The 23571-nt window shown below is 47.6% G+C and overlaps 1 protein-coding gene across 1 annotated transcript; it reads right to left on the bottom strand.

The window, feature by feature from the left end:
* Positions 1–5190: 5190 nt before the first annotated feature.
* LOC120944194 (tubulin alpha-1D chain-like) lies at positions 5191–13061 on the bottom strand. Its single transcript, XM_040358142.1, has 4 exons — positions 12954–13061; positions 7841–8063; positions 7584–7732; positions 5191–6220 (listed from the first exon to the last, which is right to left on the bottom strand). The coding sequence occupies exons 1-4, from the start codon at positions 12954–12956 to the stop codon at positions 5237–5239; spliced, it is 1359 nt and encodes a 452-aa protein (XP_040214076.1). The 5' UTR covers positions 12957–13061; the 3' UTR covers positions 5191–5236.
* Between the last annotated feature and the right edge of the window lie 10510 nt (positions 13062–23571).

Raw genomic sequence — 23571 nt, forward strand, 5'->3', positions numbered from 1 at the left:
ATAGGGGGTAGTTTTATGTCATTTGTATTAATATTTTTTTTTACTAGTAATGTCAGCGATCAGTGATTTTTAGTGTGACTGTGCCTTAATGGCAGACACATCGGACACTTTTGACATATTTTTGGGACCTTTGTCAGTTTTACAGCGATCAGTACTATAAAAATGCCCTGATTACTGTAAAAATTACACTAGCAGTGAATGGGTTAACCACTAGGTGGCGCTGCAGGAGTTAAGTTAGTACTAGGGAGTGATTCTTACTGTTAGGGGGCGTGGCTACACGTGACACGTCACTGATGACCGTTCCCGATCATGGAGAACAGCCATCAGTGACGGTGTTACTAGGCAGAATAGGGAAATGCCTTGTTTACAAAGGCATCCCCCTGTTCTGACATTGCAGACCGCAATCGCGGGACTCCCGGGAACATCGAGTTCCCGGGACCCACAAGCACACTCACAAAGCACGCGGTGGGAGCGCGCGCGCTGGGCGGCAAATTTAAAGGGACGTACAGGTACGCCCATGTGCCTGCCCATGCCATTGTGTTGACGTACATAACTCTCCAGTGTCTTCCAAACTATAGTTACTTGGTAAAGACTTTGATCCCGTTTTTTTAGCAAGAGAGACTTTGATCCCGTTTTAAACATAGGCACCACATTTGCCCTGCGCCAATCCAGTAGTACCATTCCAGTCATTAACCACTTCAATACCGCACATAGTCATATGACGCCCACAGAGGGTATCTCCTATCCCGGGTGGATGTGAAATGACGTCCTGGACTTTGTGCGGTGATTTCTGAATGATGCCTGCAGCTAGAGGCATCATTTAGATATCATTGTTTGCCGGCGGCGATCCTGCGCACCATAAGAATGATCATAGCGTCGGTTCCGCCGCTTGATCGTTCTTAAAGGCAGCGGGAGGGGACGTTCCCCCCCCTCCCGCCGCCATCCGGTGCCTCTTCGGGCTCTCCCGTGCTATCGGGGGCCTGGAGAAAGAATCGCCCAGCGCCGGATAGGAAGCATAGAGATGACTGGTGACCAGATGGTCACCAGTCATCTCTATGACCGTCGGAGACCCGGGCGCGGTGTGATGACGTCACGCCCGGGTACCCGGAAGTAAACAAAGCCGCAATTGCGGCTAGAAAGCATGAGAGCGGTGAATTTTTTCACAATCTCATGCTTTCCAGCCTAGGGGAGAGATGTGGGGTCTTATTGACCCCACATCTCTCCTTAAAGAGGACCTGTCACACACTGATTCCTATTACAAGGGATTTTTACATTCCTTGTAATAGGAATAAAAGTGATAAAAAAAAATAGGGAGGTGGAGGTGGGTATAAAAGCCCGGTATTGAAGGGGTTAAAGAGTCCCTTAAAATAAGAAACATTTAGGTAGATTCACAAAGAGTTAGGCCGGCTTATCAGTAGATAAGCCGACCTAACTCTGAATCTACGCCGGCGTTTGTTTAACCACTTAAAGACCTCAGGTGTTTTTCAGATTTGGTGTTTGCAAGACTAAAACAGTTTTTTCTGCTAGAAAATTACTTAAAACCCCCAAACATTATATATATTTTTTTTTCTAACACCCTAGAGAATAAAATGGCGGTCATCGCAATACTTTTTGTCACACCGTATTTGCGCAGCAGTCTTACAAGCGCACTTTTTTTGGAAAAAATTCACTTTTTTGAATAAAAAAATAAGACAACAATAAATTTGGCCCAATTTTTTTATATATTGTGAAAGATAATGTTACGCCGAGTAAAATGATACCCAACATGTCACGCTTTAAAATTGCGCCCGCTCGTGGCATGGCGTCAAACTTTTACCCTTAAAAATCTAGATAGGCGACGTTTAAAAAATTCTATAAGTTGCATTTTTTGAGCTACAGAGTAGCTCTAGGGCTATAATTATTGCTCTCGCTCTAACGATCGCGGCGATACCTCACTTGTGTGATTTGAACACCGTTTTCATATGCGGGCGCTACTCGCGTATGCGTTCGCTTCTGCGCACGAGCTCGTCAGGACGGGGCGCTTTAAAAAAAAAATTTTTTGGTTTTCTTATTTAATTTTATTGATTTTATTATTTTTTACACTAAAATATAAAAAAAAAAAAATGATCACTTTTATTCCTATTACAAGGAATGTAAACATCCCTTGTAATAGAAAAAAGCATGACAGGTCCTCTTAAATATGAGATCTGGGGTCAAAAAGACCTCAGATCTCATATTTAGGCTTAAATGCAAAAAAAAAAAAAAAAAAAGGAAAATTTGTCATTTAAAAAAATGACAGAAAAAAAATTGTCTCTTTAAGAGGCTGGGCGGGACTGACGTTTTGACGTCACTTCCGCCCAGCAGAGCTATGAGGACGGGTGGGGGCCATCTTGCCCTCACTCAAGTCCTCACTCTCCAGGCGGCAGCATCGGATCTCCTCCGCCGCTACCGACGGCTCCGGTAAGCGGCGGAGGGCGCGGAAAAGCGGCGGGAGGGGGGGGGGCCCTCTCCCGCCACCGATAACGGCGATCTCGCGGCGAATCCGCCGCGGAGACTGCCGTTATCGTTTACACGGCCGCCCGCTGAAAACATGGATATCTCAGTTGTGGCAGCAGCTGCTGCCGTTACTGAGATATCCATGTTTAAAAAGAGGACGTATATATACAGTGGGGGGTCCTTAAGTAGTTAAGTGTATTCTCTAACAGAGATACACTTAAACATATCTAAGATAGGACGGCTTGCGCCGTCCTATCTTAGCTTGCAATGTTTAGGCTGACCACTAGGTGGCGCTTCCATTGCGGCCGGCATAGATTATGTAAATGAGCTTTTTATGACGATTCCCGAACGAACGCGAGCCCGCCGCAGTCGATTAACGTCGTTTCCGCAAGGCCTTAGGCGGCCTAAAGTTATTCCACCTATGAGGTGGAATAACAATGTTAAAGTATGGCCGCCGTTCCCGCCGCGAGGTTCGAATTTTTTACGTTGTTTGCGTAAGTCGTCCGCGAATCGGGAGTTACGTCGTTTACGTCCACGTCGAAATCAATAGGCCCGTACGGCCTACTTAGCCGCAATGCGCACTGGGAAATGTCGCCCGGCGCATGTGCAGTGTCAAAAAACTTCAAAAAACGTGAGGTCAAGCCTCATTTCCATACAACACGCCCCCCTCCAAGTCATTTGAATTAGGCGCCCTTACGCCCGCTCGTTTTAGGCTACACCGCCGTAGATTAGCAGGTAAGTAGATTGTGAATCACTACTAGCCTAACTAATTTACGGCGGTGTAGCATAAAAAGGCTAGGCTAGGCCACCCTAAATTGACGCCAATGTGTGTGAATCTACATAATTGACTTTGAAATGACAGAGCTCAATTCTTTTAGGATCCGTAGGTGTATGCCATCTGGTCCAGGTGCTTCCACCTTCATTTTGTCTAAATATTTCTGGACCATATTACTTTTAAACCATTGTGGATCAGTTGGGTCTGTGTCACTACCATCCCCATTATGGACATGAGCTCCCCCATGCTCCTTTGTATACACAGAGCTGAAGAAAGTGTTTAATAAATTTGCCTTCTCTTTGTCCCCAGTAACCCACTTAAAAATTTTATGTAAAGGACCTACATACTCAGACCTGACATTTTAACTATTAATATATTTGAATATTTTTTTGGGGTTCATCCTACTATCTTTTGCATTCTGTTGTTCAGTTTGAATTTTTGTGTCCTTGGTTTGCTTTTTACATATTCCGTTATATCCTTTGTACATTTAAACGATGATAGTGTTCCTTCATTTTTATATTTTTAAGAAAGTTCTTCTCTGATTATTTATAGCTTTTTTAACTTTTGCCTGTGAGCCACATAGGTTTTATTTTTAGCCTTTTAAACTTATTGCCAGTGGGAGTTCACATACAGGGTCAGATCCACATACATTTAGATCGGCGCAGCGTATCAGAGATACACTACGCCACCGTACCTTACGTATATTCGAATCCTCAGCAAGTTTGCGCTGTAAGTTGTGGCGGTGTAGTGTATTTCTGGCGGCGGATTTGAAATTGGGCGGGTTGGGGGCGGGTTTCATTTAAATGAAGCGCGTCCCCGCGCCGAATGAACTGCGAATGCGTCGTCCCGAAATTTCCCACCGTGCATTGCGCTAAATGACGTCGCTAGGACGTCATTTTTTTAACTTAGACGTGAGTTACGTCCATCCCTATTCACGGACGACTTACTCAAAAAAAAAATTTTAATTTCGACGCGGAAACGACGGCCATACTTAACATGGCAAGTCTATCTATACGCCGCAAAATACCAGCTTTAACAATACGCCGGAAAAAGCCGACTACAAATGACGTTAGAAAATGCGACGGCCGCGCGTACGTTCGTGGATCGTCGTAAATCGCTAATTTGCATACCCAACGTGGAAAACGACGCGAACTGCACCCAGCGGGCGCCAAAGTATTGCATCTAAGATCCGAAGGCGTACGAAGCCGCACGCCTGTCGGATCTTACCCAAATGCCGTCGTATCTTGGTTTGAGGATTCAAACCAAAGATACGACGCGGGAAATTTGAAAGTACGCCGGCGTATCAGTAGATACGCCGGCATACTTGCTCTCTGGATCTGGCCCACAGTCTTTCTGTTCTGTGTTCAGAGAAGCCAATATTTCCTCCCAGTCTAAAGCCTCGTACACACGTTGTGTTTACTCAGCTATAACCAGCAAGAAAACTGCTGGCAGAGCTTTCTTGTTGAGTATACCATGCGTGTGTACAAGGCTTTCAGGATTCCCTTTGAGAAAACTGCCTAAAATCTTGACGAAAAAAAATAGAGAACCTGCTATGTGCCATATAAAGAAAAAATATACAAAATGCGGTAAGATTTTTTTTTTTATTATAAAACATATTTTTTTTAAAAGTGCCAGGGCGTATGAAAACTTCTAAAATTACCCATTTTTGAAAATTAGACATCCGAAGATGATTAAATTTTTTGCTGCATATTTTTGATAATGAAGCTTGGTAATGGTGCACCATACAATGTATTAGAAAATGTATATAGATTCATACACAAAGTAGCTATTACCATGCAAACTAATTTTTTTCTGTTGAGATATGTTGTGTTTACATGAATAAATGTCATAAACACAGTATTGAAATTTGGACTCCATTTTTCAAAATTATAATAAGATGTAAAATTGCCATAACACAATAAAAAATACATAAAGCAATATTTATTCAGAAAATAGACTTTATTTTGCTATCTTTGTTCAGAAAATTTAGTACTCTTCCCCCTCCTCTCCTTCACCCTCTCCTTCCACGCTGTCAGTGGCAACCTCTTCATAATCCTTCTCCAGGGCGGCCATGTCCTCCCGAGCCTCAGAGAACTCTCCTTCCTCCATACCCTCACCCACGTACCAGTGCACAAAGGCACGCTTGGCATACATCAGATCAAACTTGTGGTCCAGGCGAGCCCAGGCCTCAGCAATGGCTGTGGTGTTGCTCAACATGCACACGGCACGCTGCACCTTAGCCAGATCTCCACCAGGAACCACAGTTGGTGGCTGGTAGTTGATACCAACCTTGAATCCTGTTGGGCACCAGTCCACAAATTGGATGGTGCGTTTGGTCTTGATGGTGGCAATAGCAGCATTGACATCTTTGGGCACCACATCACCACGGTACAGCAGGCAGCAAGCCATGTATTTACCGTGTCTGGGGTCACATTTCACCATCTGGTTGGCTGGCTCAAAGCAAGCGTTGGTGATCTCAGACACAGAGAGCTGCTCATGGTAAGCTTTCTCTGCAGAGATTACAGGGGCATAGGTGGCCAGGGGGAAGTGAATACGGGGGTAGGGCACCAGATTGGTCTGGAATTCTGTCAAGTCCACATTCAGGGCTCCATCAAACCTAAGGGAAGCGGTGATGGAAGACACAATCTGGCCAATCAGACGGTTCAGGTTGGTGTAGGTTGGACGTTCAATGTCCAGGTTTCTGCGGCAGATGTCATAAATGGCTTCGTTGTCCACCATGAAAGCACAGTCTGAGTGCTCCAGGGTAGTGTGGGTGGTGAGGATGGCGTTGTAGGGCTCAACCACAGCTGTGGAGATCTGAGGAGCTGGGTAGATGGCAAATTCAAGCTTGGACTTCTTTCCATAGTCAACAGACAGACGTTCCATCAAGAGGGAAGTGAAACCAGAGCCGGTGCCACCACCGAAACTGTGGAAGATGAGGAATCCCTGGAGACCGGTGCACTGGTCAGCCTGAGAAAAGACACAGACATCTCTTAAGGATAATGTTATATTTATACTCTTGACTAACATGCTATACTGTATATACTGTAGCTAGGTAATGTATAGTTTCTACCACTGTCTTCCATTATTATTAATAGGGATTCTGGTTGCAAGGCCACTTCAACACACAAGCAAAGCCAGGCAATAATTATATTGGTGGGTTTACATTCTTATAGCATACTCAGTTAAACTTCCAAAATGTAAAAAAAAATTTTTAGGGCAAGAGGTATCATGTGATCAATTACGGCTCCAGAAATTTTACAACTATCCTTACACTATGGATGCAATATTGAAACATTGAATTTCATTCTCTAGAACCCGGGAGCAGGTAGCTCCTATTGAAAGTGTTTGAGCACCAAAAACAAGTACCCTCATACCCTCTAATTTCCAATCTCGATCTAACCCTTAAAGGGGGTTGTTATAAGTTCATGTTTTTTCACCTTAATGCATTCTATGCATTAAGGTAAAAAAAACATCCGGCGATTACCGCCCCCCCCCCCAGCCCTCCCGTTTTACTTACCTGAGCCATGGAAAGTACCATGTAGCGAAGGCACTGGATCATTGCCCCGGGCTTCTTGGCTCTTCATTGGATAGATTGATAGCAGCGCAGCCATTGGCTCGCGCTGCTGTCAATCAAATCCTATGACGCAGGCGCCAGGGGGCGGGCCGAGTCCTGCAATTGGCAGCTATGAATGCCGAATGCAGATCTCTGGAGCGTGCTCGCAAGGTAACCCCCTTGGGTAGCACTTCCCAGGGGGGTTATCTGAAGCAGGGAGGAGCCGAGACAGCCGCCGAGGGACCCCAGAACAGGAGGATCAGGGACACTGTGCAAAACGAACTGCACAGAGGAGGTAAGTATAACATGTTTGTTATTTAAAAAAAATAATAATCAAGCCTTTACAACTCCTTTAAGCCAACCCTCACACTTAACCACTCCCTAACCTAACTCCTAAAACTTAAAGTAGAACTATAAGCAAGGTAAGGTTATAATCTTTGTCAGATTTGTTTTTTACCATCTGTGTTCCATTGGGGAGATTTCCCTTCACTTCCTGTCCCATAGCCAAACAGGAAGTGAGAGGAAATCCCTGCAAATTAGGGAATTCCTTGGGGACCCCCCAGGTCACCAGAACTAGTGTCCCCATTGGCCCATTGGAAAATTTCACCTCTATTGCTTTTCTGGGGACAACCGAAAATGTGGGATTTTCTTTTATGTTCACTTTCAATGATAATGGTAAACAGGACAAACAGAGACGGCAAATCTCCTTAATGGGGGCACAGACAGCAATAAAAAAGGGTTGAAAATCCACATAGGTCTAGGTCAGAAACCACTCACCAGTTTGCGGACCCTGTCCAGCACCAGGTCGATGATCTCTTTGCCGATGGTGTAGTGACCTCGGGCATAGTTGTTGGCGGCGTCTTCCTTGCCGGTGATGAGTTGCTCAGGGTGGAAAAGTTGCCGGTAGGTTCCTGTCCTCACCTCATCTATAGAAATGGGACGGCAATGGGTCAGAAAGTCGATACAGGTGACAACACTTGGTGGACATCTCATACATTTTTTAATCACACAACATAACAGGGCGACCTACTCACCAATCACAGTGGGCTCCAGGTCCACAAAGACAGCGCGGGGGACGTGTTTTCCAGCCCCGGTCTCACTGAAGAAGGTATTGAAGGAATCGTCTCCCCCTCCGATGGTTTTGTCACTGGGCATCTGTCCGTCCGGCTGGATGCCATGTTCCAGGCAGTACAGCTCCCAGCAGGCATTGCCAATCTGTACACCGGCTTGGCCAACGTGGACTGAGATGCATTCCCTCTGTGTGGGGTGAAGGGTATATGTGGTTAGGATTAGGACAGAGAAGTGCAGGCACACACAGGGTCAGGATGTATAGGGCAATTATACACATTGATGTATATAATTATTACAGGTACTTATAGCAACATCAATTTACACAGCGCTATACATATATATTGTACATTTACATCAGTTCCTGCCCTCAAGAACTTACAATCTAAGGTCCCTAGCTCTCATTCATACATACACATACTAGGGCCAATTTAAAAAGGAGCCAATTAACCCAAAAGCCTGTCTTTAGAAAGTAGGAGGAAAACAGCTAAACCCACACAGGCACAGGGAGAACATGCAAACTCCATGCAGGTAGTGCAGTGGTTGGAATTCAAACCGATGACCCCTAGTGCTGCTAGGTGGAAGAGCTAACCACTCAGCCACTGTGCTGCCCATAGCATAGACCAGCAGAGTGCACTTACACAGAGGGATGTATAGGATGGCAGAGTGCGGTCACACATAGGGGGATGTATAGGATGGCAGAGTGCAGTCACACATAGAGGGATGTATAGGATGGCAGAGTGCAGTCACACATAGAGGGATGTATAGGATGGCAGAGTGCAGTCACACATAGAAGGATGTATAGGATGGCAGAGTGCACTTACACAGAGGGATGTATAGGATGGCAGAGTGCAGTCACACATAGAGGGATGTATAGGGTGGCAGAGTGCAGTCACACATAGAGGGATGTATAGGATGGCAGAGTGCAGTCACACATAGAGGGATGTATAGGATGCAGAGTGCAGTCACACATAGAGGGATGTATAGGATGGCAGAGTGCAGTCACACATAGAGGGATGTATAGGATGGCAGAGTGCAGTCACACATAGAGGGATGTATAGGATGGCAGAGTGCGGTCACACATAGAGGGATGTATAGGATGGCAGAGTGCAGTCACACATAGAGGAATGTATAGGATGGCAGAGTGCGGTCACACATAGAGGAATGTATAGGATGGCAGAGTGCAGTCACACATAGAGGGATGTATAGGATGGCAGAGTGCAGTCACACATAGAGGGATGTATAGGATGGCAGAGTGCAGTCACACATAGAGGGGATGTATAGGATGGCAGAGTGCAGTCACACATAGAGGGATGTATAGGATTACAGAGTGCAGTCACACATAGAAGGATGTATAGGATGGCAGAGTGCAGTCACACATAGAGGGATGTATAGGATGGCAGAGTGCAGTCACACATAGAGGAATGTATAGGATGGCAGAGTGCAGTCACACATAGAGGGATGTATAGGATGGCAGAGTGCAGTCACACATAGAGGGATGTATAGGATGGCAGAGTGCAGTCACACATAGAGGGATGTATAGGATGGCAGAGTGCAGTCACACATAGGGGGATGTATAGGATGGCAGAGTGCAGTCACACATATAGGCATGTATAGGATGGCAGAGTGCAGTCACACATAGAGGGATGTATAGGATGGCAGAGTGCAGTCACACATAGGGGGATGTATAGGATGGCAGAGTGCAGTCACACATATAGGCATGTATAGGATGGCAGAGAGTCACACATAGGGGGATGTATAGGATGACAGAGTGCAGTCACACATAGAGGAATGTAAAGGATGGCAGAGTGCAGTCACACATAGAGGGATGTATAGGATGACAGAGTGCAGTCACACATAGAGGGATGTATAGGATGGCAGAGTGCAGTCACACATAGAGGGATGTATAGGATGGCAGAGTGCAGTCACACATAGAGGGATGTATAGGATGGCAGAGTGCAGTCACACATAGAGGGATGTATAGGATGGCAGAGTGCAGTCACACATAGAGGAATGTATAGGATGACAGAGTGCAGTCACACATAGAAGGATGTATAGGATTGCAGAGTGCAGTCACACATAGGGAGATGTATAGGATGGCAGAGTGCAGTCACTCATAAAGAGATGTATAGGATGGCAAAGTGTAGTCACAAATAGAGGGATGTATAGCAGACCTGGGCAAACTACGGCCCGCGGGCCGTATACGGCCCGGCGGACCTTTTAATCCGGCCCCCGGGCAGTGTTGCCAACCGTCCGTAGAATTACGGACAGTACGTAAATAAAAGGCACTTTTTCCCTGTTCGTAAAAGTCCGTAATAAGGAAAATGTGCCCGTAAAAAGATCCGAATGTGAGCCGCAGCGCAGGCAGCGTCTAGTCCTCCTACATTATGCATAGCCTCGCCCTCTCTGACCACCCAGCCCACCACCACCCGCCGCGCAGCCAATTATCAAAGCGCATTTTCGCGCTAACAACACTGCTGCCAGCCTATTCAAAAGAGCAGCGCGGGGAAACTGAGGAACATCGTAGAATGTGTGGACTCTGTGGAGAGCGGCACCAGCGGGATAGCACACAGCAGCAGATGTAGTGGACACACTGCAGACGCACCCCCCCACTGTGACAGAGTGGACTGAGTGAAGGCAGACGGAGACCGACCAGTGCGCCTGCCTGCCTGCTCTGCCCGCCCGACTGACTGACTGTAGCAGTCGGCCAGCCGCCATGCTGGTGCCCGGACCTGGAGTGGACCCTGGTCTCCACTCTCTTCGTTGGAGAAGGACTCCTCGCGACGCCTGCTGCCTGACCTCAGTGCCACTGCCCTGGCCTTGTCTGGTGAGTCCTCCTCAGTCCAGCAGCAGATTGTGAAGTGCTATCCTACCTAGACATCATCAGTATGCTGTGTCCTCCTCCTGTGCCCCTTTCACCTCTCCACAGGTCAGATCTGTGGAGAGGTGAAAGGGGCAAAGGAGGAAGACACAGCATACTGATGATGTGAAGAAGTGATATGATAATTTATTTGCAGCCTCTGTGCCATGTCCCCAGCCTCTGTCCCCCTCCTGTGTCATGTCCCCAGCGTCTGTCCCCCTCCTGTGTCATGTCCCCAGCATCTGTCCCCTTCCTGTGCCATGTCCCCAGCGTCTGTCCCCCTCCTGTGTCATGTCCCCAGCGTCTGTCCCCCTCCTGTGTCATGTCCCCAGCGTCTGTCCCCCTCCTGTGTCATGTCCCCAGCGTCTGTCCCCCTCCTGTGTCATGTCCCCAGCGTCTGTCCCCCTCCTGTGTCATGTCCCCAGCCTCTGTCTCCCTCCAGTGTCATGTCCCCAGCCTCTGTCCCCCTCCTGTGTCATGTCCCCAGCCTCTGTCCCCCTCCTGTGTCATGTCCCCAGCGTCTGTCCCCCTCCTGTGTCATGTCCCCAGCGTCTGTCCCCCTCCTGTGTCATGTCCCCAGCCTCTGTCCCCCTCCTGTGTCATGTCCTCAGCGTCTGTCCCCCTCCTGTGTCATGTCCCCAGCGTCTGTCCCCCTCCTGTGCCATGTCCCCAACGTCTGTCCCCCTCCTGTGCCATGTCCCCAGCGTCTGTCCCTCTCCTGTGTCATGTCCCGAGCGTCTGTCCCCCTCCTGTGTCATGTCCCCAGCGTCTGTCCCCCTCCTGTGTCATGTCCCCAGCGTCTGTCCCCCTCCTGTGTCATGTCCCCAGCGTCTGTCCCCCTCCTGTGTCATGTCCCCAGCCTCTGTCCCCCTCCTGTGCCATGTCCCCAACCTCTGTCCCCCTCCTGTGTCATGTCCCCAGCCTCTGTCCCCCTCCTGTGTCATGTCCCCAGCCTCTGTCCCCCTCCTGTGTCATGTCCCCAGCCTCTGTCCCCCTCCTGTGCCATGTCCCCAGCCTCTGTCCCCCTCCTGTGCCATGTCCCCAGCCTCTGTCCCCCTCCTGTGCCATGTCCCCAGCCTCTGTCCCCCTCCTGTGCCATGTCCCCAGCCTCTGTCCCCCCCCTGTGCCATGTCTATAACAAGTACTCGTACCAGTTGTCCAACAATGATATTTACTGCTTTTTATAAAGAAATACAATTGATTTTATGCAGTATTGAGATTAGCCTTTTGGCCCGGCCCTCCAAAATATTTTTAGTTTCTCATGTGGCCCCATCGAAAAAATAATTGCCCACCCCTGATGTATAGGATGGCAGAGTGCAGTCACACATAGAGGGATGTATAGATGGCAGAGTGCAGTCACACATAGAGGGATGTATAGTATGGCAGAGGGCAGTCACACATAGGGGGATGTATAGGATGGCAGAGTGCAGTCACACATAGAGGGATGTATAGGATGGCAGAGTGCAGTCACACATAGAGGGATGTATAGGATGGCAGAGTGCAGTCACACATAGAGGAATGTATAGGATGGCAGAGTGCAGTCACACATAGAAGGATGTATAGGATGGCAGAGTGCGGTCACACATAGAGGGATGTATAGGATGGCAGAGTGCAGTCACACATAGAGGGATGTATAGAATGACAGAGTGCAGTCACACATAGAGGGATGTATAGGATGGCAGAGTGCAGTCACACATAGAGGGATGTATAGAATGACAGAGTGCAGTCACACATAGAGGGATGTATAGGATGGCAGAGTGCAGTCACACATAGAGGGATGTATAGAATGACAGAGTGCAGTCACACATAGAGGGATGTATAGGATGGCAGAGTGCAGTCACACATAGAGGGATGTATAGGATGGCAGAGTGCAGTCACACATAGAGGGATGTATAGGATGGCAGAGTGCAGTCACACATAGGGGATGTATAGGATGGCAGAGTGCAGTCACACATAGGGGGATGTATAGGATGGCAGAGTGCAGTCACACATAGAAGGATGTATAGGATGGCAGAGTGCGGTCACACATAGAGGGATGTATAGGATGGCAGAGTGCAGTCACACATAGAGGGAGGTATAGGATGGCAGAGTGCAGTCACACATAGAGGGAGGTATAGGATGTAGAGTGCAGTCACACATAGAGTGATGTATAGGATGGCAGAGTGCAGTCACACATAGAAGGATGTATAGGATAGAAGAGAGTGCAGTCGGTCGCTCACCATGATTCTGAATAAAGTTGGTCTCTCTGAGTTCCGATGGGTTAGGTGTTCGGTGTGGAGCGCTTACTGTCCCCTCTCTTTTCTCCTCCATATATATAGGAGTTAGTGACAGCAGCGTCCTTAGTAACAGGAGGGAGGTGGAGGGAGCCTGGGGCAGGTGTCACCATTGTTTTTTTGTGGATAGAACACAATCCTGCCTGGGAGTGGCTGCACTCAGCACAACACAACTGTTACCAGGTACAGAGAGACCCCCCCCCCACACACACATCTCATTACATGGAGGGAGATAGAGAGGGAAAGGAAGGAGGGAAGAGGGCAGATATGGAGGGAAGATTACTGGGAACATTGAAGAGAATGTTACATATGTGATGATAAAAAGAAAAGAAGAAACAGAATAGTTACTGTTACACTTTATTTGTAACTATTTACAATGACCAAACATTTTGTGTTTTTATTTTTTGAAATCATTACAAATATTTAATTGCAGACTTCTTTGCTATTTCTTTTGAATCCAAACTAAAATTACAATTCTGTTTAAAATAAAAATAACAATTGTGTGCACATTTTATTTAGTTTATTGATAAATTAATAAAATAAATAAATAAATAAAAATAAAAGGTCTCAGCAGATATTTACAGTAAATCCCCATCCAAACATGGCATAGTATGTAGGATCAGCGGGCAACCCTGTCTGGTTCCAAGAAATGGAAATATATACGTGACCCTTATGGAATAGAAAGAGTAGAGAAAGGGAAGATAGTCTAGGTGCAGTAAGTGGTGAATAAGGAGGCTGAGAGGTAAAATGAGTCTATTATGTAGAGCAGGGGTGCTCAACCGGGGGCCATAAATGTGGCCCACAGAGCCCTCTGATGTGACCCCATGCTCTGGGCTGGCAGGTCAGGAAGCCCAGATCACGGATTTCCGAACCGCTATTGCAGAGCATCAGAGTGGATGGAGCTCCAGAAGACGCAAGCAGCAGTAGAGGGAGCAGGAGTGCCGACCCTGTCCAAGGCGAAATGCATTGGGTATCACTCTGCCTGGGACAGAAACCTTTCTAAGGCCTCGTACACACGACCGAACATGTCCGCTGAAACTGGTCCGTCGGACCAGTTTCAGCAGACATGTTCGGTCGTATGTAGGGCCGACCGGACAATTTTCCGGCCGACCGGACAGGTTTCCAGCGGACAAGTGTTTCTTAGCATGCTAAGGGTTTTTAGGCTGCTTTCACACTGATCCAAAGATGCAACGCAGTGCACCTGTGGCTTTCTTTCGGGTTTGCTGCACTGAGCCATAAACTTCTGAAGCACTGCCCCCCTGGGGACTGCTTGGATTTACCGGCTCATTTGCACCTTCATGACCCTGGGAACAGTCCAACCCACCTGACACTCTGGGTTCAGACATCTTTGCACCACCTTAAAGTAATAAGGCAATCCACTCAATGGCCCGGATTCACAAAGTACTTACGCCAACGTATCTCGAGATACGCCGCGTAAGTGCAAATATGTGCCGTCGCATCTGTGCGCCGTACCCACAAAACTAAGATACGCCTGAAAATAGGCTTCATCCGACCGACGTAACTTGCCTACGCCGGCGTAGAGTGGGCGCATATTTACACTGGACGTATTTGGCGCTCCCATTGATTTTCTATTCACATATGCAAATGAGGGAGATACGCCGATTCACGAACGTACGTCCGTCCGATGCAGGCTACGACTTGTGCGCGTAAGTCGTACGTCCGGCGTAAAGTTATTCCCCATATATGAAGCGCAACCCATGTAAAGGTATGGACCAGGGAACACAAGACGTCGTATCTTACGTCGTTTACGTTGTATCTGAATATGGCTGGGCGTAGATTACGTTCACGCCGTAGGCAGTGATCCGTCGTATCTTAGGCATTCGTTCCGACATGATTGTGAGCATGCGCACTGGGATGCGCCCACGGGACGGCGCATGCGCCGTTCGTATCTATCTGGTGCTCGGCCCATCATTTGCATGGTGTCACGCCTCATTTGCATGGCTCACGCCCACCTCCACTTACGCCGACTTACGCCTTGGAAACCCAGCGCAGTTTTGGGAGCAAGTGCTCCGTTAAAAATTGTGTCTTTGCCTCTCTGCGCTGCGTCGGCGTAGCGTAAAGGAGATACGCTACGGCGGCATAAATGTGCGCCAGCGGCTGTGAATCCGGGCCAATGAGTTTACATTTTATTAGCATTTACTGAATAACTCAAGGAAGATTTTTTTTCACAAGGAGGTAATAGATCAACTGAACTTCGGATAACAGTCCTAGTTCAGTAGAAGAATTCCTCCACAATAATACAAGTTAAACAGTCTGGAGATAAAGGTGTCTTATGCACACGTATGTACAATGGAGTACCCCATGAACATGACCTGAAAGGAGAAGCAAGACTAAAATACATTAATTCTGGCAAGTCTTCTAAAGGGGAAACCCAGGCCGGCTTATTTGACTGAAATCCTAATGAGAGATCAGTTGATAAGGAAAAGTATGAGGGCCCTTTAAGTAGTAGTGACAGTAATGTCCCCGTTGCAGGCCTGATGGTCTTCACTAGCAGTTGGAGCTCATTAACTATATCCAATAAGGTGCAGCAACAAGGTAATGATACTTCTTGGGAAAAAGGTTGATGCAAAAGGTGTATACAGTATGTACCACTTTCAAATAGAGATGCAGTAAAGTGTTTTCCCAGGGTAAAGCTGTCTTTGCACAGTGTCCCAGTGAAGCAGCAAAGAATGGTTTGTACAGGTGGGCAATTGCGCTTTAACCAATGACCAGGCCTATTCAATGCCCTTCCGAACAGCAATTCCTGAAGAGGCGTCCTCAGGGACTATCCTAGGGTCACAGGCGCCTGGGTGCAGAAATATTTCTGGCGTCCCCACATGGGCGTGGTCATTTTACTAACTCCTCCCCTTTACAAATGTTTTTATGGCAATGACTCAACCACAGAGATGCTCCCCCACAAAGTCTTCATTACCCTGGGATCCTTACATGATCTCTTAAAGCGGAGTTCCACCCTATTTTACAACTTTTTTGCATTCGTTTTTACACTGCCCCCTTAAATACATTTGGGATGTTTTATTTTTGTCTTTTAAAAACTCACGTTTTTATCTGTGAGTCTCTTATTCCCCCGCCGCGGCGGAATGGCCCCCCCCGCCGCATCCAGCGCTGCTATGCCTCCTGGGATATGTGTCTCTTCAATCCCAGGAGGCTGGGCTGAACATCGCAGCCGTGGATGAACATCTCGGGGGGCGGGAGGGAGGGAGGGCAGTGCCGCCCATAGAGGTGGTGTCCTTCCTCTTCTCCCTCTCCAACTCCTCCCCCGTCCTAGCTCCTCCACTCGTCCTAGCTCCGCCCCCGTCCTAGCTCCGCCCCCGTCCTAGCTTCTCCACCCGTCTGTCACCGCCGCCCCCGTCCTCCTCCCTCCACCACCCGCCCACCTGCCATCTGTCTCAGATGCACGGAGATACAGATCATCAGGCAGAGAGAGCGAGTCTCACTCTGTCTGATAGATCTGTATGTGAGAGCACCGTGCATAGTACAGCCCCGCCTCCCTGTACAGCCCCGCCTCCCTGTACATTGCAACAGAGCTCTGCACTGTGTGTTACAATTCTAGTGCAGGAAGGCGGGGCTGTACTATGATCACTGTACTCACATACAGATCTACACAGACAGAGATCCGCTCTGTATGCCTGATCATCTGTACCTCCCCCCCACTCTGCACATAATGTCACCGCACTGTCACCGCACTAACATCACCGCACCGTCACCGCACTGTCACCGCACTAACATCACCGCACTGTCACCGCACTGTCACCGCACTGTCATCACCGCACTGTCACCACACTAACATCACCGCACTGTCACCGCACTAACATCACCACACTAACATCACCGCACTAACATCACCGCACTAACATCACCGCACTAACATCACCGCACTAACATCACCGCACTAATGTCACCGCACTAACATCACCACCGCACTAACATCACCACCGCACTAACATCACTGCACTAACATCACAGCACTAACATCACCGCACTAACATCACCACCGCACTAACGTCACCTCACTAATGTCACTGCACTAACATCACCGCACTAACATCACCGCACTAACATCACCGCACTAACATCACCGCACTAACATCACCGCACTAATGTCACCGCACTAACATCACCACCGCACTAACATCACCGCACTAATGTCACCGCACTAACATCACAGCACTAACATCACAGCACTAACATCACTGCACTAACATCACCGCACTAACATCACCGCACTAATGTCACCGCACTAACATCACCACCGCACTAACATCACCACACTAACATCACCGCACTAATGTCACCGCACTAACATCACAGCACTAACATCACAGCACTAACATCACAGCACTAACATCACAGCACTAACGTCACCGCACTAATGTCACAGCACTAACATCACAGCACTAACATCACAGCAATAACATCACAGCACTAACATCACCGCACTAACATCGCAGCACTAACATCGCAGCACTAACATCACCGCACTAACATCACCGCACTAACATCACCGCACTAACATCACCGCACTAACATCACCGCACTAACAAAATGAATTTATTGACAGTGCACATGTCTGGTATATGTATACACACCACATATATAACAAGAGATGTATATCATCTTGTTATGTAGATATATCTGCACAGGAACAAATTATTTATTATATTTACTGGTTCCTGGAAGGAGGAGGGGAGGGGAGGTTTGCATAGATAAGGGGCGGTAACTTCCTCTGACACTCCCATTGCTATTGAAAACTGATCTGAAACCATTACACTGCTTGTACAGCACTGAGCATGTGCAAGGCTGAAATCCAGGAAGTCATACAGTCTGGCTTCATGATGCCCACACTTAAGATGGCCCCAGTCAATTTCTGTTTTATAAAGTGTCTAAATGCTGTAACAACCTAACAAAACGGACCTTAGTTTACAGACTAACTGTAGTAGAATACATTCAGCTTGTGTATTACAGGGGTATTTATATTTAAAAAGTTTTTTTTTTTCAATTTGTGGCCGGAACTCCGCTTTAACAATAAATAAAATAAAGGAAGAGAAGCAGGGTACTTTATTGGGACCTGGAAGGGGGACCTCTTTTATGGACACAGAGAGGGCTTCTGTTAGAGAGTCTGTTAGAAAGAGCCCCCACACATACTACAGACATGATACAAGAGATGATCAGAGACTGCAGACATAGTACAGGAAACAGTCAGAGACTGCAGACTTAGTACAGGAGACGATCAGAGACTGCAGACATAATACAGGAGATGGTCAGAGACTGCAGACTTAGTACAGGAGACGATCAGAGACTGCAGACATAATACAGGAGATGGTCAGAGACTTCAGACACAGTACAGGAGATGATCAGAGACTGCAGACACAATACAGGAGATGATCAGAGACTGCAGATATAGTAAAGGAGATGATCAGAGACTGCAGACACAATACAGGAGATGGTCAGAGACTGCAGACATAGTAAAGGAGATGGTCAGAGACTGCAGATATAGTAAAGGAGATGGTCAGAGACTACAGACATAGTACAGGAGATGGTCAGAGACTGCAGACATAGTAAAGGAGATGATCAGAGACTACAGACATAGTACAGGAGATGGTCAGTGACACATATCGGTTCTGGATGGACACACACCTATGCTTAGAACACTAGTTTTGGACGGACACAAAAAAGGAGAGAAGGAAGGAGGGGAGAACTCTGTCACTTTGGCGCCCCCACCTCCTCAGGTGCCTGGGTGCAAAGCACCCTGTGCACCCTGCCTAGGATTGGGCGTCCTTGCAGCAGTTCCACTCCCGACAATAATCTGATGAACAGCACAAAGCGCGGGTTGTTGGACTATCAGGGTGATGCTGGATAGATGCCAGATGATCAGCAAGAAGGGATGGGCCCTTTTAGCCTGGGTTGGAATGTCATACACCGCGTGGTAGGCCGCGACCTCACCCTCTTGGAACAGAGAGATCCGTCACATGCCAAGCCCCGGAGGAAGAGAGCGCAGCGCGTGTCTCTGGTCTCTTTTATGCTTTTTCCAGCATTCTCTCTGATGATAGGAAAGATCTCTGGGATACGAAGTCCGGGTGCATAGTCCGGGTAATTGCCATTCTGAGGAACTACTAATCCCACAATACAGCATGTAGAAATGACGGGAATCGCTATGCTTTACAATTGTAGTCCACATTGCTACACTTCTATTAAATCCTGTGGGTTTGGTGGACTTTCAGAAAGTGCACCCCACCTGCAAGATATTATTGAAGTCTATGGGAAAGTGCAGCAAACCTGCAGGAAAGCCGTAGGTGCACTGCGCTGCACTCGTGGTGTGGATAAACCGCAGTGTATTAGTGTGAAACCAGCCTTATAAGGGGCTCAGGACAGTAAGGGCCTATTTACATTTGTGGTATTGGGGCGGGGCGGTAAAACCCCATAGTTGAGATGATCTGATCAATTCCCATGACGTGAAAAATGGGCATTCAAAATTTAGAACATGCTCTATTTTTTCGTGTCGTTTTTCACGTTGTCGTTTTTCACATTGTGAAAACCGGTCGTGTGTAGGCTTTAACGACGTGGAAAAAAACACGCATGCTCAGAAGCAAGATATGAGACGGAGCAGGGCCGGCCCTATGATGGGACCGGGTGGTACCATGGGTACCAGGCAGCACTTTTAGGGGGGCAGCATACTGATGCCCGCCAGACCGTTCCGCCAGCTCCGCTACCCAAATAAAATTGATGTCCTTTTTTCCCCACAAATAGAGCTTTCTTTTGGTGATATTTGATCACCTCTGCGGTTTTTATTTTTTGTGCTATAAATATATATATATTTTTTACTTTTTGCTATAATAAATATCCCCAAAATTTAGAAAAATAAACTATTTTCTTCAGTTTAGGCCAATATGTATTCTTCTACATATTTTGGTACCAAAAAAAACACAATTAGCGTACATTGATTCGTTTGCGCAAAAGACATTGTGGCCACCGGCAATTCACAGGTCCCTTTATACTCCTGGATACATGTATAGAGCCATGGCAGGTCCTTTTATACGCCTATATGCATGTATAGAGCCATGACAGGTCCTCTTTATACATCTATAGAGCCATGACAGGCCCTCTTTATACATCTATAGAGACATGACAGGCCCTCGTTATACTCCTTTATACATCTATAGAGCCATGACAGGCCCTCGTTATACTCCTATATACATGTATAGAGCCATGACAGGTCCTCTTTATACTCCTATATACATTTATAGAGCCATGGCAGGTCCTCTTTATATTCCTTTACATGTAAAGAGTCTCGACAGGTCCTCTATATACATGTATAGAGCCATGACAGGTTCTCTTTATACATCTATAGAGCCATGACAGGCCCTCGTTATACTCCTTTATACATGTATAGAGCCATGTCAAGTACTCTTTATAGTCCCATATACATTTATAGAGCCATGACAGGTCCTCTTGATATTCCTTTACATGTAAAGAGTAATGACAGGTCCTCTATATACATGTAAAGAGTAATGACAGGTCCTCTATATACATGTATAGAGCCATGACAGGTCCTCTTTATACTCCTTTATACATGTATAGAGCCATGACGGGTCCCCTTTAGTTATCATGATATAAAATAATGAATGTGGGGGCCTTTTGGTTGGCGTAATTTTTTTTGGGGGGGGCAGCATTTCATTCTTGGTCCCAGGCAGCGCAATGTCTTGGGCCGGTACTGCGGGAGCGCTCGTTCTGGTAAAACTAGCATTCGTAATGGAGATAGCACATTCGTCACGCTGTAAAAGACTGAAAAGCATGAGGCTGCAAAGCGCGAATTGTCTCTCACCAAACTTTTACTAACACAAATTCAGCAAAAGCAGCCCCAAGGGTGACGCCATCCGAATGGAACTTCCCCTTTATAGTACCGTCGTATGTGTTTTCACACGTTTTTGAGGCGGGGAACATGCAGTGTTGCCAACCGTCCGTATTTTTACCGACAGTTCTCAAAAACGGGCACTTTTTCCCCCGTTCGTAAATTTCCGTGGTTGCCGAAATGTGCCAGTAAAAATAGCCGAGATCAGTTCGGCTTGGAACTGCGCATGGAGATTGGAGGCAGGGGGTGATGGTGGCTGCGGTGGCACTGCAGAGGGTGATGGAGGCAGGGGGAGAATGGAGGCAGGGGGAGATTGGAGGCAGGGGGTGTTAGTGGCAGGGGATGATTGGAGGCAGGGGGTGATGGTGGCTGCGGTGGCACTGCAGAGGGTGATGGAGGCAGGGGGCAATGGAGGCAGGGGGAGAATGGAGGCAGGGGGAGAATGGAGGCAGGGGGAGATTGGAGGCAGGGGGGGATTGGAGGCAGGGGGAGATTGGAGGCACCACAGAGGGGGATGGTGGCACTGCAGAGGGTGGGGGTCGTAGACAGGGGTTGTTGGTGGCACCGCAGAGGGGGATGGAGGCAGGGGACGATGGAGGCAGGGGGCCTGGGAGAAATTGGAGGCAGGGGGAGATTGGAGGCAGGGGGCCGGGGGGAGATTGGAGGCAGGAGGGGTGAGTGGCAGGGGGTGATTGGAGGCAGGGGGAGATTGGAGGCAGGGGGAGATTGTGGCACCGCAGAGGGGGGTGAAGGCAGGGGGTGTTGGTGGCAGAGGCGGATGGAGGCAGGGGGTGATGTGACTAAATAATTTGCCCTTATTATATCGAAAATAACAAAAATATGTTTTTTTACCATAATATCTACCTTACATCACATTGCTATTTGCCTAGCGCACTTGTTTGTAGCCTAAATACTGAAATTTGCACCTAAAAATGTAATTTAGTAATTTTTGTGAAATGCCAGTAAAAACGTGGCTGCGCCAGTAAATTTCGGGTGTCGTGCCAGTAAATTTCAATCTGGTAGGTTGGCAACACTGGGCCCATGGGCTTGAGCCCAGTCAAGCCCAATGGTAAGTCCGGCCCTGCTCCTCGGTCCAACAGAGTGACTCAGAGCTGCATGGGGGGACCAGTCCACTGCTGCAATCCTGTCCATTTATTTCTACCTGTGCAATCATTTTTTCCAATCTATGTTTTTTTCTTGTTTTCTTGTTGAATGTACACCAATGTTTTTGGACTCGCAGCTCATTGGTCTGGTGCTCTTTTTGGACTTTGCATAGAAGAATAAAATCAAATAGGAAAATTAATTTCCCAACTCTGCAATCTGTAATCATTGGCCTGGATTCAGAGAGCAATTGCGCCTGCGTAACCATAGTTACGCAGCGCAATTGCTTACTTGCCTGGGCGTAACAAGTGTTCTGTATTCAGAAAGCTTGTTACGACGACTATAGATATGCGCAGCATAAGGCTCTTATGCCACGCATATTTTAGGCTGCATTCTTGCGATGGCGTTCCCGTAGTGGTCAGCGTATAGTATGCAAATTGCATACTAACGCCGATTCACAACGTTACGCGAGCCCTGCGTACGCAGTTTACGTCGTTTGCGTACGGCGTTTTTTTTTTCGTAAGGCTGCCCCTTCTATAGCAGGGGCAGCCAATGCTAAAGTATACCCGTCGTTCCCGCGTCGCGAAATTTGAAATTTACGTTGTTTGCGTAAGTGAATCGTGAATGGCGCTGGACGCCATTCACGTTCACTTTGAAGCAAATGACGTCCTTGCGACGTCATTTACCGCAATGCACGTCGGGAAAGTTTCCCGACGGAGCATGCGCACTACGCTCGGCGCGGGAACGCGCCTAATTGAAATGATTCCCGCCCCCTACGGGATCATTTAAATTGCGCGCGCTTACGCCGGGAATTTTGCCGGAGCGCCCTCGCAATTTACGTAGCTACTGCTTCCGTGAATCGAGGGTGGCGCAGAAAATTTGCGGGGGGCGCAGGGCAAAAACGGTGCCCTGCGCCTACGTAAAAAATGCGCATATCTTACTGAATCTACCCCCTTATTTCTCCTGCTGTGATGCCCTAAATCCCATATGGTGTGATGATTGCACCAGAATAATTTATGTCGTGTGACAACTTCTTCTCAACTCCTCTCTATGGCAAATGCAAACATTCCGCGACTACAGACCGGTTTGCTGGGTTTAGAGCTCTGTGTTGTCGGGCTGGGTGTTAGGGGTGATGGATTTCACTGCCCATAATAACGGCTCCTTTTGTTTTTTATGCTGATGGTTTGAAAGCTTCCCTGGTGACAAACGTATTTGCATGTTGTGTTTGAGAGGAGGCATTGTGAGGCTGTGAAGTGGGAAGAGAAACTCAAATAAAGACACCAGGACTGCGAGTCTCGTGTATAAAGGTCCATCCTGCACATATATACTGCATGTGTATTGAGTAGGATTGACACCTTTTCTTCAAGTCAAACCCGAACACTTCAGCGTCGCACAGTTTTTTTCTTCCATGTTGCTATTAACTATTTAAGACCCCGACCTTTAGGCAGGTAAAGGACCCGGCCAGTTTTTGCGATTCGGCACTGCGTCGCTTTAACTGACAAATTGCGCGGTCGTGCGAAGTAGCTCCCCAAAAAAATTGGCGTCCTTTTTTTCCCACAAATAGAGCTTTCTTTTGGTGGTATTTGATCACCTCTG

The sequence above is a fragment of the Rana temporaria genome, chromosome 6 (genome assembly GCF_905171775.1).
Source record: "Rana temporaria chromosome 6, aRanTem1.1, whole genome shotgun sequence".
In the NCBI taxonomy this organism is placed as follows: domain Eukaryota; kingdom Metazoa; phylum Chordata; class Amphibia; order Anura; family Ranidae; genus Rana; species Rana temporaria.